The sequence below is a fragment of the Paroedura picta genome, chromosome 3 (assembly GCF_049243985.1).
Source record: "Paroedura picta isolate Pp20150507F chromosome 3, Ppicta_v3.0, whole genome shotgun sequence".
In the NCBI taxonomy this organism is placed as follows: Eukaryota; Metazoa; Chordata; class Lepidosauria; order Squamata; family Gekkonidae; genus Paroedura; species Paroedura picta.
The window spans coordinates 121,904,082-121,922,259 of record NC_135371.1 but is presented as its reverse complement, the minus strand read 5'-3'; the positions used below and the strand labels follow the sequence as shown (position 1 = coordinate 121,922,259).

The following is an 18,178-nucleotide window of genomic DNA, read 5'->3' as shown; positions in this document are numbered from 1 at the left end:
CCTGATTCCTCCCCCGCTGGTACACACTCCTTCCTTGTAGGCTTGCAGATGCAGAAAATGTCCTCGGGCGAGAGAGGGGTTTCCTGCCCAATTGGTAGATTGCAAATCCAAGTGAAAGCACAACTGGTCCAAAATTTATCAGAATGGAGTCAGGCCTATTGCAGCTTTGGCATGGAACAGCCTGCACTCAGCCACATTTTGAAATAACTGTATGCTGAGATTCTAATATTAATACAACTACCTGACACAGTAATATTTGGCTCATTTTGAGTGTTCCAGGCATTTCACAAATATTGCCTTAGTAATTTACAATACGCCTGTGGTTATTATTATTAATAGTAGAAGAAGAAGAGTTGGTTCTTATATGACACTTTTCTCTATCCGAAGGAGGCTCAAAGCTGCTTACAGCCACCTTCCCTTTCCTCTCCCCACAACAGAGACCCTGTGAGGTGGGTAAGGCTAAGAGAGCCCTGATATCACTGCCCGGTCAGAACAGATTTATCAGCCATGGCAAGCCCAAGATCACCCAGCTGGCTGCATGTGGGTGAGTGCAGAATCGAACCCCTCCTAACCACTACACCAAACTGGCTTCATTTTGTAGAATTGGAAATCATGGTGGATGTTGTCTAATTAAAATCTGCAGGGCCAAGAGAACCACTCCAATCCTATCACTACCAGAAGTTCCTAGCGTACAAGAAATAAAATAGTGAATTTGTCTCCTTTGCAATAATATGAACTGACTAGCTCTTGGCTTAAATCCAGTTATGCACAAGCAGAAATGTAAATGTATTCCAGTGCAGTTCTGCTTGTGCAAGATCATGCAAAACACCTAACACTTTCCTTTCTACTTTATTTTGCATGGAAATTGCATGTGCAACATCTTAAGCAAGCAGAAAAGTAGTTTGAGGCACAGCTGGTTTACACTTAGTGTAAAGGGCTAGGGCAAAATTCTTCACGCTGCTGATTACACAAAGACATGCATGCACAGAAATCTTCTACATCCAAGTTGCCCTTTTCACAGTATGCTTCCAATGGATGTAGTAAGGCTGGAGCCTGAATGAAAACAGCATTTTTTATTGTTATTTTTTTAATGTCAGTACTCAACTGTAAGATTGCACTGGTTACACCTCCCCCTTGGGAGAGCTTCTCCTTCAAAAAGGTATCATGTACTACCACAAAAAAGCCCCAGGACAGTAAAGTCCCCACAAAGACATGGCACATAGCAGCCATAGGAGTGGTCCTGTCTTAAGAAAAAGAAGAGTTAGTTTTCATAACCCAGTTTTTTCCTACCTGAAGGAGTGTCAAAGTGGCTGACAATCTCCTTTCCTTCCTCTCCCCATAACAGACACCCTGTGAGGTAGATGGGGCTGAGAGAGCTCTGACAGAAGTGTAAATGGCCCAAAGTCACCCAGTTGGTTGCAGGTAGAGTAGGAGTGAGGAATCAAACCCGGTTCTCCAGATTAGAGTCTGCTGCTCTTAAACACTGCACCAAACTCCTCTATGACCAGCTCAAGACCGGCATTCTGGTTCAAAGCACAGGAGCTACACATTCTGACTCATTGGGGCATTTTCTGCTTTTCTTAATTACTGTTTTAGCCAGCAACAAAGCAGCTGCCACTCCATTCTGGAAAGCTGACTGTCAGTGCAATTAGCGACAGATTAGTAGTTGTACACCAACAGGGTTGGTGCTGGTGAGATAAAAGGGAGATTGCCCCCATCCCCATAAGCCTATGATTTATTTGACACACTTGGGACCAAATCCACAATAAAGTTGCCAAGGGAGCAGTTGAGCATTCTGTGGAGCCATTAGGTCTTTCCCTTGGGCACTGTGCTGCAAATCCTCACTGCTTTGCCCATGGCAGGCAGTTCTTCACAGTATGCAGCAGACCTGTGCTAGCCCAGACCACGTTAAAGATTCAATGGTCAGGAAGACCACCACACTGAATCATTAATGCTGACGTCTGAGGGCTCTAAACTGTTTGCTATTTAGGGGTTTTCTATCAACTGAAGAGTTTTGAGTTGATTAATCATCAGCCTTTTAACCAATTAATCAGTTAACCATAAATTCACTCAGGAGCAAGAGACAGCTTACAAATTAATAAACAAAAGCTACTCATGGCTAGAAGTAAGTCGCTAACATTTTACTTTTCATTCTTAGTTAATAAAAGTGACAAAATCAAAACAGTCTAAAAATTACACTAATGTGTCCTTATCCTTTGAGCCCTACCAGTTAAAATTTATTTTCACTGATTAACATGGACTGTAATGATTGATTTCTGAAATATTTACTAGTTAGTAATAATAATTCAGAGTTTTGGGAGTTATGTGTGCTGATTGGATAAAGGGGGAAATGGAAGAGCTGATCACTGGGTTCACAGTGAGAGAGGCTTCGGGGTGTGAAGAAACTGAGGGAGATTCTATGAAAGGAGGAGCAAGAGAAATGTTTTGAGAAGGAAGTCTGGGGAAATGGTTGTTTGGCTGAAGAATATGCAACTGAGGGTTCCTGTGTAGAATATAGTAGAGTTCATACCTCCCCAAGTGTGGGGCTCGTACAAGCACAATAAACAAAGAAAAAGAAAATTTTAGAAAAGGATCTTTAGTGTCATCCCTCTAACCACACCTATGTGCTGGCCAGTCTGTCACACAGACTTAGAAGAGATACTCCATATATTGATTAAGAGGGACAGAGAGGGAATTGGTGAGGTGGATGCCTCTGGTAGAAGCAAAAACCCAGTCTTAAGCAAAAGAGAGCAAAGTGAGAGCTCCCTTTCTAACACCTCAAAAATGTAAAACACAAGATGGAACCTTACCAATTAGTCAATGTTCACTTTAATGCAGTGTTACCCAACACAACACCTGCAGGCACCATGTCACCCACTGGGGCATTCCCAGGAAGCCACCATGTTTGCCAGCACTGCTGCCTGGCAAGACTTGTGACTGGTTGTGGATTCCTGCCTTCATTCAAATAACAGATGCAGTAGCATCTGCCACCAGTGGATCAAGAGAATGGGTGAGCACTAAGCAAATATTCTGCTTCTCTTATGCATGTCACCCCTCCCCTTCCCTTCGCTCTGCCATTTGGCAACCATCCTCTAGGCTGCATCTGGCAGCTATCCCAGAGGCACAGGCCTTGTGCAGTGGAGACGGTAGGTGCTGTACCTTCATTGTCACTGTGGCCAGACACCTTTACCCACCAGCTGCCTGGGAGCTGAAACAGGAGATATGCTTTGCCTCCTTGGGGAGCACCCATGTGGCTGTCAGCTAGAGAGTGTACTGACAGATGCCAAAACTGGGAGTAAACCTCAGCCACTTAGCTCTCTCAAGTTTTGGCAGAGATGTATTGGAAGGAGCTACAGTTTCCAATTGATCTTTATAATACATATGTGGGGGGGGGGAAGCAAAAATAAGAAAACTTATAATGTGTACTCACTGAACAGTGAGCAGGAAAGGAGAAAATAGTGTTATAGGAAAATATATAAGAAAATGCTCTAAAAATTAACAAGAGAAAAATAACTAATTAGAAAGCATATCTGACAGTTCCAAGGCATTTTTGTATGTGGTGTGTTTGTTAGGTGGTATTTTTTTCTAGGGTATAACATTCAACACAGAAAGAAAACATATTTAAATGATTAAGAATTTGTAGTCATGTTCTGAATGAAACGTTCACCTTCATTTATTTAGGAACTTTGAGCACAAAGCCTCCTCTGCTATACACTCATCTCTCACTGGAAAGGAGCACCAGTGACTCTAGGAACTAGATGCCAGCTACAGATATTCTAAGGTCTTGCATATGCCACTAATGAGAGACTGTTGCTGTGACAGGAAAGCCAGTCTCTGAATCCTGAGGGCAAAAGATGAGCAATGAAATACAGTAACAGAGGCAATGCCGGGACATTCTGACACTACCACACCTCTATCCTGGTAGCATATCTATGAGAAAACCTAAAGAACTTGTTCCATCTTCTCCCTCTAGCAGTAGCTCCAGGTCCTTCCTACTCAGTTACAAGTTTTAAATGCCCACACCTGACAACTCATCTAAATGGAACTTCTAGCACCACCTCCCTCCCACTGCCCCGGAGGAGAAGGATGGGCAAAAGGAAGGCTGCTGATTTCACATCATCAGCCCCCGGTTTCCTGGACCATTCCAAAAGTGTAGGAGGGGAGCCTCTGAAATCTGTGTGAGAAGAGGAAAGGAGAACTAGCATTGTAAATATTACATCTTTTGGCCAAAAAAAATGAATTCGGGGACATCCAAACCAAGAATGCTATCCTCACTTGTAATGGAGTACATGGGAGCTCACTCTCCTCCATCAAACATTCACCTAAATATGGGCACAGTATTTAAGCCATTACAGAAACTGTATCCATGTGCAGTGAATGTATGTAGGGGGATCTCCCCTTCTACTTCATAGGCCCTGTGAGCTGCCCTGCCGGGTGGCACCTACATGGCAAAGCAGTTTTGCCAGAGAAGAGCGCTTGCCCCAAAGTCCAGAGTCCAGTCCAGGAGGTCAGGAGCCTGGAGAGAGAGTTCACAGGAATGCAGGGTGGGGAGTATAGTCAAGCTGAGCTGAAGTCAAAATCAGAGAGTGAGGGACAAAGGCAAAACACCAACCAGAATCAGGAATGGAGCTGAAAGCCTAAAGAGTCAAAGAAGGTCTGATAAACCAGAGATCGAAGAGCTGGGACAGAAAGATCAGGCAAGTGAGAGGTTGCAGAGCCAAGAGTCACAGGAATAGAGCTTTGCTGTGGTAAATCGAAATAGGAATTTCAGGAGATGGGCAGGGTAACACACACATTGACCCCAGGAAAAGTCTTGCCTCAAGGCTCTGCTGAAATAGCCAGAAGCAGGGTGGGGCAGCCCTCAGGCAGACAGCCTGCAGCTGAAGCTAACCCTTGTCAGAGGAAGGAGTTGCAGCTAGATCCCATCTACCCTGACAGCAAGCTGCCAAGCATGCTGATCTTCTGACAGCTGTCAGGGTAGATCACCTCCTCCTCCGCTGACGTTCAGGGCTTGTCCTGAGACCACTGGTGCTGCTCTTCTGGTGATTCTTCTGGACTAGTGGCTGCTTTATCCAGGGGGTTTGACATAGTAAGGATGGGAAACCCCCTGATTAGGCCCAGGATGCTCATCAGTGGGCTGATCAGAGATCACATCTCCCGCTGGCACTGGGAGTGGGCTGGGTACATCCCCTACACAGGCACCCCTTGGCACCAGCTCTGAAGATGCAGCGGGCGTGATACCCTGTATACTACTATGTCCTGTGTACAACACTACTGGGTTGTGGGGTACCTTTCATGCACAATGCCTTTGCCCCCTAGGAATGGCAGTATCTTCCCTTGCTTTAGAGGAGCTTATCAGTGCTGTATGACAGTGGTCCCCAACAGATTAGTCGGTACCGGGCCGCTGCTCCTCCTCGTCTTCCTCCTCGGCTGCTGCCTTGGGGGCTGCCCTGCCACTCTGTCGCCAGCCTACCTTTGGTGTTCTCCAGTGGCCACCATGGCTGGAGCTCCCCCTCAACGTGGTACTATGCAGCTGTTGCTGGCAGCGCTCCCCAGCGGGCGGCAGGAAGTCAGGGACACCAGCAGGAAAGCAAGTGGAGCAGGGGTTCAGGCAGCGGTGGCGACGTCCCTTGGCAGAAGACTACCCCCCCCCCACCCCGGGCCTCAGTAAAATTGTCAAGTGTTGACCGGTCCCTGGTGATTAAAAGGTTGGGGACCTCTGCTCTATGACACCAATAGCCAATCCCCACTCTCACTCCAAAATTATATCTAGCAACAAGCACACTTCCTATTAGCAAGTCATCTGAAAGCAAGAGTCAAAACAGGCATATGGAGTTCAGCAAATCCAGCACAACAACGTCATACACATTTCCACTATTTGGTACTCACTGTTTGTTAAGGTAATTTACAATCCACATAAATCTGAGAGAGCATTCAGGGTAAAATCACAGATTTGTCCTATCAGACACTGACCTTTCCAGGGACCTTCCCTTTCTGATTAAGAGACACAGAACACAGGTCTTCATGCATGCGGTCCAGTAGCCATAGGAGGAACTCCAGGGCATCATGTTGTGAGTTTCCACGAAACTGAGCACCATATTTAGAGACGACATTCTGTAGTTAAAATAAAAGAGGTAGCTTTTAAAAAATGGAAAGAGGGGGTGGGGGGAGACTACAGCCAAAGAAGAGGCAAAAGGGATTCATACACTGTATAAAGTTCATTCATTTCCTCCCCCCAATTGTTTATTTTTGTATACATTGTATACATAACTTCTATTCTGCCCCATCTCTATAAATTCAGGGTAGATTACAACACAGGGAACATTAAACATAAAATTCTTAAAAATAAAAAAAAGAAATCAAGATAAATCTGAATTAAGATTTAAAACATCATAAAATGATGATTTGTTTATCATATAAGGAAAGGGTTGTCATAATAATGTAATCCTCACTGGGGAGTACAGACAGAGAAGCCGGTGGATTTAGGTGTCAGTTTGGGTCTTATCCTTCCTTGATATGAGATAGAGTTGGGAATAATCTAGATCCAAATTCTATGGTATGGTCATCAGAAATGCTGCAACCAGAACCAGAACCTTGCTGAGATACCACCTGAGCTGTAGCATTTCAGACCACAGATGGGATCTCTCATGACAGCATGTAGCTCCCTCCCCAAATCCTTCCACAGTGAAAACTGGCATTTTTTTAAAGGAAAAAACTTAAGATAGAATCTGTCCTCCGGAATTCTATCATAAGAGCTCTTCCTGCAGTCTGAAGTGGCATAGCCATAGAATCCCCATTCCAGCAAAGGCCTGAATGGTATAGAACACATTGGCAAGACTGCTTTACATAATTTGATCTATATAATTTAGACTGGCTTCAAAGTGGCAGCTTCCAAATAATTTTTGTCAAGAGCCCAAGGTCATTCACCAAGCTTCCAAGGTCAAGTTGAGATTTAGATCTAGGTCTCCCAGATCTTAATCTAACACTCTAGCCACAACCCCTATTTTTTTCTCCCAAGGGAACTGATCTCTGTAGACTGGAGATCAGTTATCATGCCAAGCTCCACCTGAAGGTTGGCATCCCAACTTATGCTAGCCAGCTACAAGGTGCTTAGCATAAGCATGAGTACTAGGATCTGGTACAAGAACTGTACCTCCTTCCTGCCTAGCCAAGGAGAAAGCTTAGAAAAATTACTCGTGCTAGGCCATGTCAGTCAGAGGGAGTGTCTAGGTGTAGAAGGATTAAACAGATATTAAAATAGTCACCTTCACGGAAGTGCAAAATAAAAACAGGATGGTTTTGTTTGTCATTTCCTTAATCAAAATAAATGAGACAAGAAAACAGGTTATTAACCCAAAGGTAACATGGGCACTCCCAAAGAGGAAATCAGGTTACTGGCAGAAGAAGATCCTGCTGGTTTTGCTGCAACAGACTAACAGTTCACTGAAATTGGGGTCAAAGATGAAAACCTCTGAACATTAGACAAAGGTTTTCCTGGCCCATGGCTCAAAGCCTGGAATCAACCAAATTTGTTTTTTGTTTATTTGTGGGTGGGTTTTGTTTGTGGTTTGCTATAATTTGGATTTTTTCCCATTTAGTAAGTGGCTTTGGGTCCCTCTGCAGAGAAAAGTGACCTAAAATGCTTCAATAAATTGAAAAAAAAAATAATGTCACATACATTAAGCATATTTACATATTTTATATAGTTCACAGCTCCACCCCACTTTTTAGATTTTATCCAGAACTGTGTGAATAGGAATACTGCTCTGTTTTTGATACAAGGGCTTTGAAAGCTTCAGAAGCTATCGAACTCTGCCTTTGAAAAGCATGTTACTATTGTGTGGCCATTTTTTCATCAGATAGAATATTTTACACAAAGGCCTTCATTCTTCTTACCAAAATTAGAATCATTCACTTTGTGCATTAAAAAAGCCCTTAAATCACAGGATTTACAGAGCTTTGTCCCTCCACAGCTTAACCATGCCCCCCCCCCCCCAATAAGAGGAGAAAATAGTTTGTCTATGCCTTGCGACAGGCACAAATGCTAAAGGGATCCCTTCACGTTGCTCTCCGGGAGACAAAGGGAGGCTCTGCTTGCCATTGAGATGCCAAAGTGTTGCTATGGAAACCAAAGCAACACTGTTGAGAACCCAGGAGGAGGGCTGGAGCTCAGGGTCTCTTTCCGTGGCCTCAGTCGGTGGAGGCCGCTTTGCTTTGCCCTTTTCTCCCACGGGCTGCGTTGCAGCACCCCAGTGCCACAGACTTCAGCTGCCGGGCGAACAAACCCTGGCACCTAGCTCATAACGAAAAGCTGTGCCTTGCCAAAAGAGGGGATGTTTAGACGAACGCAACAGACTACTCTATAATGAAGAGTCTGATTTAATCACACCCTACCTAACAGAGAAAGCTTTTCTTTTTTTTTAGTCTGGCATCTTTAACATTCTTAGAGCTATTCAGCTCTAGGATCTTGTCCAGAAACTCCTGATGAAGCCATTCCCTTTTGGTTTCCCTAGCAAGATCCCTGTGTCTTTAGCAACTCTGTGGCAAGAAGAGATTCAACAGGTGAAACTTTCCCCAAGGCTGCATCTCCATGCAGGGTAAGGCTGCCCTTTAGAGATCTGGCTTTACTGGGCAGCTCTTAAAGACACAGAGGCCCTCTGAGAGGGCAGCGGAGTAGCAGCCAGCTGAGTGTTTGTTGACTGAAAGGGAGGCTGCTCCTCTAAGGCAGAGCTGCCTGCATGCCTGACAACCAGGAATCTTCCAACCACCCCCACCCTGCCTGCCTGCCTGCCTCTCTCCTCAAATTCATGCTGCAAGCTTGAGGAAGTGAAGAGCTGTCACTCTTCCTCTGGGGGTGGGAACTCAAGATAAGTCCACATGCAGGTAGCCTCAAAAAGGCAAAACATAGTTGTAACAGGCTAAAGCTACAAGTCAATTGGGATGCCATAATAACAGAGATAATGCCCTTTAAAAAAAAAGAGAGACAAAACAATCACCTTGCAAAGGGGCCTCTACACCAGCACTCCCTACCCCCATTCCCAGATATCAGCCAATTACCTTTAGGAAATTTAAGAACATAAGAGAAAGTGTGTTTGATCAGGCCAGTGGTCCATCCAGCCCAACACTCTGTGACAGTGGCCAAAACCCAACAGCCTTCCCATGGTTGCCCCCCAAACACCACAAATACATCTATACCTTGTGGCTAATAGCCACTGATGGACCTCTGTGCCATCCAGTCCCCTCTTGACACTGTCCATACTTGTAGCCGCCACCAGTTTTTCCAGCACTGAATTCCACATGCTTATTATTAATTGGATTTTTATACCGCCATTCTCCCAAGATGAGGTAAAGGCGGATTTGGGTGAAGAAGCACTTCCTTTTATCTTTCTTAATAAGTTTACTGATTAATGTTATTTTTTTATTTTGGGATTTATTTATATTCCTCCATCTTCAGTTTGAGTGTCTATGAATTCTTGTATTGTGAGAAAGGGAGAAAAGCATTTCTTTCTCTACCTTCTCTATCCCATATATAATTTTGTAAAACTCTATGTCACTCCTCAATCATCATTTCTCCAAGCTAAAGATTGATACAGACTGGTATCCCCATACCTATGTGAGCCTGTGGCCAGTATTATACTATTAATATATATATAAGGACTTGTCACTGATGAAAGAACTGAAAACGGAGATTACCTGGATTCCGTTTTGACAGGTCCTAAAGAATAAAGAAACAAGGAAAACCACAAAAATAGGACATTTTTCTTTATTTATCATATTGCCAGTGGATAGGTCTGTTTCTCTCTGTTTGCTTTAATTATTAGACCGTCCTTCTTATACTCTTGTATGATATTTGTATGCCAGCTGAGCCTGGTGATTTGTCAGTTTTTAATTTATCCATCAGTTGGAGGGCCTTCGCTCTCATCAGCTCAATAACACTCTGGTCTTAACATCAACCCTCCTGACATCGGCAGTTCTGGAGTGGGCAAGCACTTCCTATCATCCACAGTGAAGACAGAGGGGGGAAATGCACTCAGCTTCTCTGCCATGACCCTGTCATCTTTCAGTAATTCTCTTACCCCTTGGTCATCCAATGGTCCCACTTCCTCCCTGGCTGGTTTTCTGCTACTACTGTATTTGGGGGAAAAGAAACACTGGCCTTTATGTTCTCTGTAATATGTTCCTCCTAGTCCTTTTTTGCCAGTCTGATCACTGACTTACTCCCTGGGCTCACTTTTATTTACCTCACTTTGACTAGCCTTTAACACTTAAAGGGATCCTTCTTACTTTTACTGCTTCCATTACTTTGTTCATTAACCATGCGGGCTTTTTTTATTCCAATTCATACCTTTCCTAACCTGCACTAGACATTTTATCTGCGTTTCGTTTTTGTAGTTCTAAAATAGTCTCCAAGCCTCCTGAAGGGATTTGACCCTCTTTTCCTTTCCTTTCAGTTTCTTCTTCGCAAGCCCCCTCATTTGAGAGAAGTTACCCCTTCTAAAGTAAATGTGGTTGTGTTGGTCTTTGGGGGCAACTCCCTATATACATAAATGCTAAAGTTAATAGTATTGTGGTCACTGTTCCCTACTGGTGCTGTAATGCTCACATCGCTCACCGGGTCCTGAGCATTACTACGGACCAAGTCCAGGATTGCCTCCCTCCTGGTACTTTCTGTGACCATCTGCTCCATGGCACAGTCACTGAGAGTGTCTCCTGACTTAAACACATAGTGACCCAATCAATGTGTGTTAAAATCAACCAATGACAGAATTATTTTGTCCATCTGCTTCCCTTAATTCTTTTGCTGTTTTTAAATTATCCTCTAACCTTTAATCTGGTAGGTGATAAACTCCCAGAGTTACGAGTCCTTTTGGGAACACATTTCCATCCATAGAGTTCTGTAAGCAAATCTATTTCTCTTACATTCTCTATTTTACTGCCCAGTATGTCCTCTCTGACTTGCAGAGCTATTCCACCTCTGACCCTTAACTCCCTGTCCTTCCAATATAATTGATTTCCAGGAATCACTGTGCCCTACTGATTATCCTCATCCCACCAAGTTTCTGAAGTGTCCACAGTGTCTATGTTCTCCTATGGCACTAAGTATTCCAACCTCCACATTTTACTCCAGACAGCTCTAACATTTATAAATATCTATAATTTCCAAGTTGTGTTAGGCCTGCAACTTTCCTCTTATGGCCTTTATACCTTGCCAGACATTCGATATTGTTTGTGGCCAGCCTTAATGCATTTCCCTCTAGAACAGTAACAGTTGCCTCTTCATTTTTTAGAGATGAGCCATCCAGAACCAGAGACATTTCATCTCCTGTCCACCTTCCCTCAAGATTTTTTAAAAAACTGCTCTACCATCTTTTTGCCCAGGTCCTGCTTGTTCAAAAAAGTATCCCAGTGCCAAACAAATTTAAACCTTTCTTTCTTACACCTTGGAGAAACCTACAAGCAGGATATGGAAATCAATGGGCATTCCTTGTATGTTTCTAGCAGTTGGCAATCAGAGATCTATTGCCCTTTTTCAGCCCCCCCATGGTTTAGTCTGAAGCACTTCCATTCCTTATAGATTCCTCTCCAAAAGGTACATGCCCATGATTCTTCAACTCATCAAACTATCCTCTCCCACAAGTCAGTCCCTAACTATTACGGCCACGCTTGTTTAAGTAGAATGTTCAGAATTCTCAGATGGGAATTCTAAGTACCTGGCAATAGATGGCAAAGGCGTGCATGAAAAAGAAAACAGAATCCGTGCCAAACAGGGGCATTGTGCCAGACAGGGCACAGAGCCAGCTGTGCTGGAATGCAGGTATACTGGGCAAGGAACCAGCTACGGAACTGCCACACCACAACAACCATTTCACAGAAATGTAATCAGACACATGGAACGCTTGATACTGGCAGGTTTTTTTGAGCCACCCAAGAGCAGCAAGGAACTGGCAGCTTTTGAGTAGCAGGGTGCATGTGGGGGTATGCATGCAAAATACCATCTCTCTTGTGTCAGGATTCCAAAGTCCACACTCTGTTTTTATTGGATGTGTACCCCACACTCTCTCTGAGGATGTGGTTTCTGCTTCCATCCCTTTGTAGCCTAACCCCAGCCCTGCTGGTTTGGTTAAGCTGAAGGATACTGGCAGGCCCAAGGTCACCCCATGAGTTTAATGGAACCAAGCCCCCCTTCCGAGTTCTGAGTTTAGCATTCTGTTAATTTCTATCTTATATTGACTGCAACTAGGATCTATCAAGTGTCAGTTTGCCCTGACTCCTAGGAGGCATGGCCACTGTTTCACCGAGAATAATTCCCCAGCGTCTCTATGAGGAATCAGAAAAGCACTGACTAATGAAAGAAGGCAACAGTGCCTTGCTGTGACAATGTCGAATCTGCCCAACATAAATATTTTGTTGTGGGGAAGAAAGGCTGGAGAAACTCAGGGTGGGAGGTATGTATCCTCCTGATCTGCTTCTCCGTTCACCATTTTCCTCAGCATTCCCTCACTGTTGGCTGGCAGCCTTCTCAGATCTACCAAGGCCCCTTCACCTTGGGACACTCCTCATTCCCACACAAATATCAACTGAACAGAGTTGGAGTCCAGTGGTTATTCTGTTGCTTCAGATCAACGCAGCTGCACAATTTCTTTCCAAGAAAGACTGTGTCTGAAACCCATGCACTGGGGTCGCAGGGGCAATTAAACAGAGGTTAGTCTTTTAAGGAGGACAGATTATATGTTGCAATCGACTCTTACCTATTATTGCTCAGGGCCAAGCCTTTGAAATCACCACATGCTATCCTGGTGGCTCAGTTGCTAAACAATAATATTTCCACAGTTGGGAAAATGGGGGAGGGCAGCCAGCCAACGGCCTGGAGCTCCAAGACAATGCAGTTGCACTGCATCCAGGAGCCACAGCCCCAGAGGAAGTGCAGGCGAAAGGAGAACAAAGAACAATCTTGAGATGTACCGTTCTTTTGTCCAGAAAGTCCAGAGCAGCTGCAGATATGTTCTAACACACAAAAAAGATGCAATATCTTTCTGATTGTACCTGTAGCTATGAATGGCAATGACTTTACCATCCATACAGTGCAATTACCCAGCAATCCTTAACAGGCCCAGCCAGGGCCAAGCCAGAAAACTGGTTTTCTACCTCCCAAATCTGATTGGCGGCAGAGGATGGAAAATTCTCAGCAAGCATCAACATTTGGATCAGAAAAGATGTAATACAGCAGAATGAAACACTTTCCGATCTGCCTGATTTCCAGTAACGTCTGGATGCATGCGTGCAAAGATCTTAAAAAGCCAGCGCCTGGCAAATCTCAACTGCAGTACTACTCACTTGCTGCAACTGCTTGGGGATACGGGAGGGGAGGTAGTAAGTGTATGCCCTTCCTACTGCATTCAGCTTTAGGTTCCACATAGGCTGACCACTTTCAATAGTGGACAGGGCTTTTGCCCCTTTATATTCAGGCAGAGGAAAGCATTGCACAAATGTTGCTTTTCTCAGCCTTGCAACCTGAGCCAAATGAAGCCCTTGCCTTGGGTGACCGATTCTAAAACCCTTCAAAGAAGAGCAAATGATCCCTCCTGCAGGCAGCTACATTCTGTTTACAAGGCTTGCCCCCAGGATCACTGGACCCTGACAAATTGGTGGTCCATACCAGGATTGTGACCTGCCTTTGTCTACTTCTGCCGATTCCTACTGCGTGAAAGCCTGGTCATCCACTGCTCGCTCTGGCTACATTGCAACCTCCTTCCACAGAGACAATGCAGGAGACACCTGCTAACAGCACACACTTGGACCTGCCCAATTCAGGCAACGGCTGGCTGAACAACTAGGCAAGCTGATGTGAGACTGCATGTCTCACCAGCAGAGAGTCTAAGTCACAATGATAACCTATGCTGGATGTGGGAAGCTGCCAGACCACCTAGAGGAGTGGAGGTGCCCACAGCCAGAGGGCGGCTGCCTTACAACTCACCAAGCTGATGCCCAACATAGAAATGAACCTGGAAATATCTGAAAGGACATCAGAGATGGCAAGTATCCTTTGGCTCAATGGTCCTATATATCAGGGCCCTATTTAGCAGGATGTGTCCAGCCTGCTCTGCGAGCCTTTCTAAAGGAACAGGTGGCCAATTATGAGGTGCTCTACTGGTATCATTGAGCAGTGTGACTTCACAGAGGAAACCTTCCAACAATTCTGGTTCCAGCAGTCAAAAAAGAGCAACCAGTCCAGCTTGTTATTGCAGAATTCACAGAACTCGCTAATTGTTGGCTGGGTCCAAAAACACTGAGTGGAAAAGGTGGTGGGTTTAGAGATGCAAACTCACAACCCTGAAAGACTTGACAGGACTGTTAGAGAATTGTGCAGCGGCTAAAGTAATGGCATGACCCAGCAAGGGACCCAAGTCACTTACCGAAGGGGGGAACTCTTTCTGTGCAGGGGCAACGTCTAGGTTCCATCATCAGGGGCCACTATGCCTGAATGCAGACTCACAGCCATCACTTGGACCAGACCCTTAGGACTGGTCCCACCCCACCCCACAGTACTGGACATCAGTTGCTGAAAGCCTTCTCCTTGGGGAGCTGAGACTGGGACTAGAAAGGGCCCTTACTACACCTGCAGGCAGATGGACTACCTCCAAAGGGACTGCCCATCCATGGAATGCCATGCAGGTTGGGGCCAACCTGGTCCGAATACTATGCTGGTGTAGTAAGGCAGCTGTCCCCAACCCCCGGTCCAGGGATCCGTGGATCCACCGGTCCGTGGATCAGTCATTACCGGGCTGCGGCTCCTCCTCGTCCTCCACCCCAGCTGCTGCCTAGGGGGCTGCCCTGCCACTCTGCTGCCGGCTCACCTTTGGTATTCTCCCGCGGCCGCCATGGCTGGGGCTCCCCCTTGGCCTGGCACTGCACATCTGCTGCTGGCAGCGGGTAGTCGGGGGTGCCAGCGGGAAAGCAAGCAGAGCAGGGGCTCAGGCAGCAGCGGCTGTAACATCCCCCGGCAAAAGACTACCCTCCCCCGGGCCTCAGTAAAATTGTCAAGCGTTGACCAGTCCATGGTGATAAAAAGGTTGGGGACCACTGTAGTAAGGGATCCAAGTTTCATATTTTTTCTGTCATGCCTACTGCTGGCCTGTGGTCCTGGTCCCAGTGATTATTCAAGGTTAATTGCAAGATCTCATGGTACCAAAGTGGATAATGTGTCATATCCTGACCTCCGAGGCCAAGACCTTCCGGGCTTCCATGATCTTGTCATTCTGCAGCATATACAGACCATCAGTTCTACAGAGGAGGAGGAAGAGGAACCCACTTGGATTCTTCATCTCAAACAGCATAATGCCTTAAGATAATCTTAACACCCCCAGAAAGGCTGAAACAGGAGCGACCATCTGCCAGAATGGGAGAAGTCACACCTGATGAGATCCTCCCACACAATGAAAATGAAACTTCTGAGGGGCCTTCCTTCAGAAAGACATGGATGTCATGTCTCCACTGCATCCCAGTCATATCCTGCTGCCAAATTCCCAAGTATGGGCCATATCAAACACGTCCAGAAAGGACAGTCAAAGCAGTTGAAGGCCCCTTCTGCTCCAAGCAAAGTCCTTTGTCCATGCTCTTTGGTGACTGAAGACCAATTAAACAAACACAAGCACTTGAGTAGTAACAGTTTTTCCTAACATAATGAGCATTAACATTTCTGCCATTCGGATACTCAGATTCAGTAACATGTAGTAAAACCTCAGCAGGTAACCTTACCACTGAAGCCTTATTGCTTATAGCGGCTTAATAATGATCCTATTAAGCACAAATTAAATATGGGATTGCTTAGGAACATTACTATAATAAAACGGCATTCTCTGCCGCCACCGCCACCCCCAGCCTACTCCACACATCTGAAAAGAGTGGGCAGAGATTGTCAGAAACTACAGTGCTTAACCACAAGAAAGCTGGGTTGGCTAATCTGGTTCACACTAGAACAGAGACTACAGGTGCTGTACCTACAGAGGCTTAGTTTCCATGAGAGGGAAAGACAATCTCAACTTTTTGTGTTCCTAAAAGATTTCAACAAGGTACTCCCCATCTTTAAATTACAGAAGGGTGTGTATATATGTGTTTAATTCAGGGTCACCATTTTTGTTTGTTTGTTTTTTAATAGCTCTGCTCCTCTTCCTTTAGCATTTGGCGTTCAGCAGTACAGCAAGTGAAGCTTTTCCTGGCATGCAAATAAAAGAGAAAGATTCACTTGTCCACAGAGAATCAATGATTGAATTTGAAAATGTGGCCAATGAAAGCCATTGGCTGCTTCAATCAGTATTTGACCATAGAATCATAGAATCATAGAGTTGGAAGGGGCCATACAGGCCGTCTAATCCAACCCCCTGCTCAACGCAGGAACAGCCCAAAGCATCCAAGAAAAGTGTGTATCCAACCTTTGCTTGAAGACTGCCAGTGAGGGGGAGCTCACCACCTCCTTAGGCAGCCTATTCCACTGCTGAACTACTCTGACTGTGAAAAAGTTTTTCCTGATATCTAGCCTATATTGTTGTACTTGAAGTTTAAACCCATTACTGCGTGTCCTTTCCTCTGCAGTCAATGGGAACAGCATCCTGCCCTCCTCCAAGTGACAACCTTTCAAATACTTAAAGAGGGCTATCATGTCCCCTCTCAACCTCCTTTTCTCCAGGCTGAACATTCCCAAGTCCCTCAACCTGTCTTCGTAGGGCTTGGTCCCTTGGCCCCAGATCATCTTTGTCGCTCTCCTCTGCACCCTTTCAATTTTATCTACGTCCTTCTTGAAGTGAGGCCTCCACAAGGAGTTCTGCTTGAAGTATTCAAATGTGAGATGTAAAAGGGGGAGGGGCAACACTGTTGCTCCTAAAGTAAAGCCCTTGGAAATCTAGAATAACTATCACTTGCCAACTGACCTCTATTTTGTCATAAGTGTTGTTATAGAAAAGGCATCACTTTTCTGTCCTTTTCTTTCTGGTATCTAAATAGCAAACCAGATCTTTTCAACATGGAATAACTGAAACATGATGCTTGTAGGAAGTATTTGTACCTTCAGCAGGTCAAGATGTATATTTTACCTCTAACTGTCTCTATACATAGACAATGAACTACAAGACACTCATTCGTAAGATTCACCAAAAAGAAAAATCCCAGGTATAAAATATAGAAGTAACATTCAGAATCAGATTCTTCTGAATTATGGCAAATGCATTCTGGCTATTTCAAGCTGACCAAACATTTATAATTGAACTATTGCTGGAAAGTCGCTTTCCCTGCAGAAGTTAAATTTCTGGAAAGAATATCTGCCTAACAGTTAAAACAAATGGATGTGGAATTTGCATAAAGCATACATAGACTTCCAGGTCTAACAGGTTCACAGCTTAATGTCTGACAAGGTTTAATAGTGGCCATACTTCGGTCAATATAATACCAAAATTGATATCCAGAGCAGCACTAACCCTGAAAACCCAGGTCTTTAGCTTGGGGCTGCTGGTAGATTCACAGCTATTTGTGGATGTCTATGTGGTGGCGGTAGCAGTTACAGCTGGATCTAACTGTGGCGTTTTTGCCCTGTTGACTTACAAACCAGGCTATTTTAACATGCTACCTTTGAAGGCTGACTGTTGCTCCGCTGATGCTATGCCTTTTCCTCAACAGCCAGTCAGCAAGATTCAGTGGTTAGGATGAATATACACTAACACACATTCACCCATACGGAGTCCAACAAGGTCTATCCTAACTGGGAGCAGCTCGTCAGGGACTCAGGGTTTTTCACATCACCATCACCAGAACAATTTTTAAAAACCAAAAGTCCAGGAAATGGCATTTGGGGCTTTGTACATAAAATTAGTTGCTTTCCCACTGAGCTATGGCCGTCCCCAGGTTGGAGTGTCAGACTGGGGAGAGGGGGTTCGAATTCCTGCTCTGCCATGGAAGTTTGCTGTGCGACCTTGGGTTAGTCACTATCTCTCTGTCTAAGCTATCTCAAAGTATTATTGGAAGGATAAAATGGAGGAGGGAGGACATACACCATCATGAACTCCTTAAGGGATGGCAGGATAAAAATGCATTAAATAAAATTAATGCTTTTATTATACTGAAAGTATGTGTTTTTCTGCCAGTCTTATCTGTTTGCTTTTGACTGCTTCATGTAGTTTAAAATTATTTG

At 44.8% G+C, this 18,178-nt stretch overlaps 1 protein-coding gene across 2 annotated transcripts in view; it reads right to left on the bottom strand.

Annotated features, from left to right (window-relative positions):
• USP43 (ubiquitin specific peptidase 43) overlaps positions 1–18,178 on the bottom strand; it is a 149,891-nt gene that overhangs the window by 119,723 nt on the left and 11,990 nt on the right. For both annotated transcript variants that reach the window (XM_077327524.1, XM_077327525.1), the window contains exon 2: positions 5,974–6,114. In XM_077327524.1, coding sequence (XP_077183639.1) covers positions 5,974–6,114 — 141 coding nt within the window. The remainder of the gene's footprint in view (positions 1–5,973; positions 6,115–18,178) is intronic.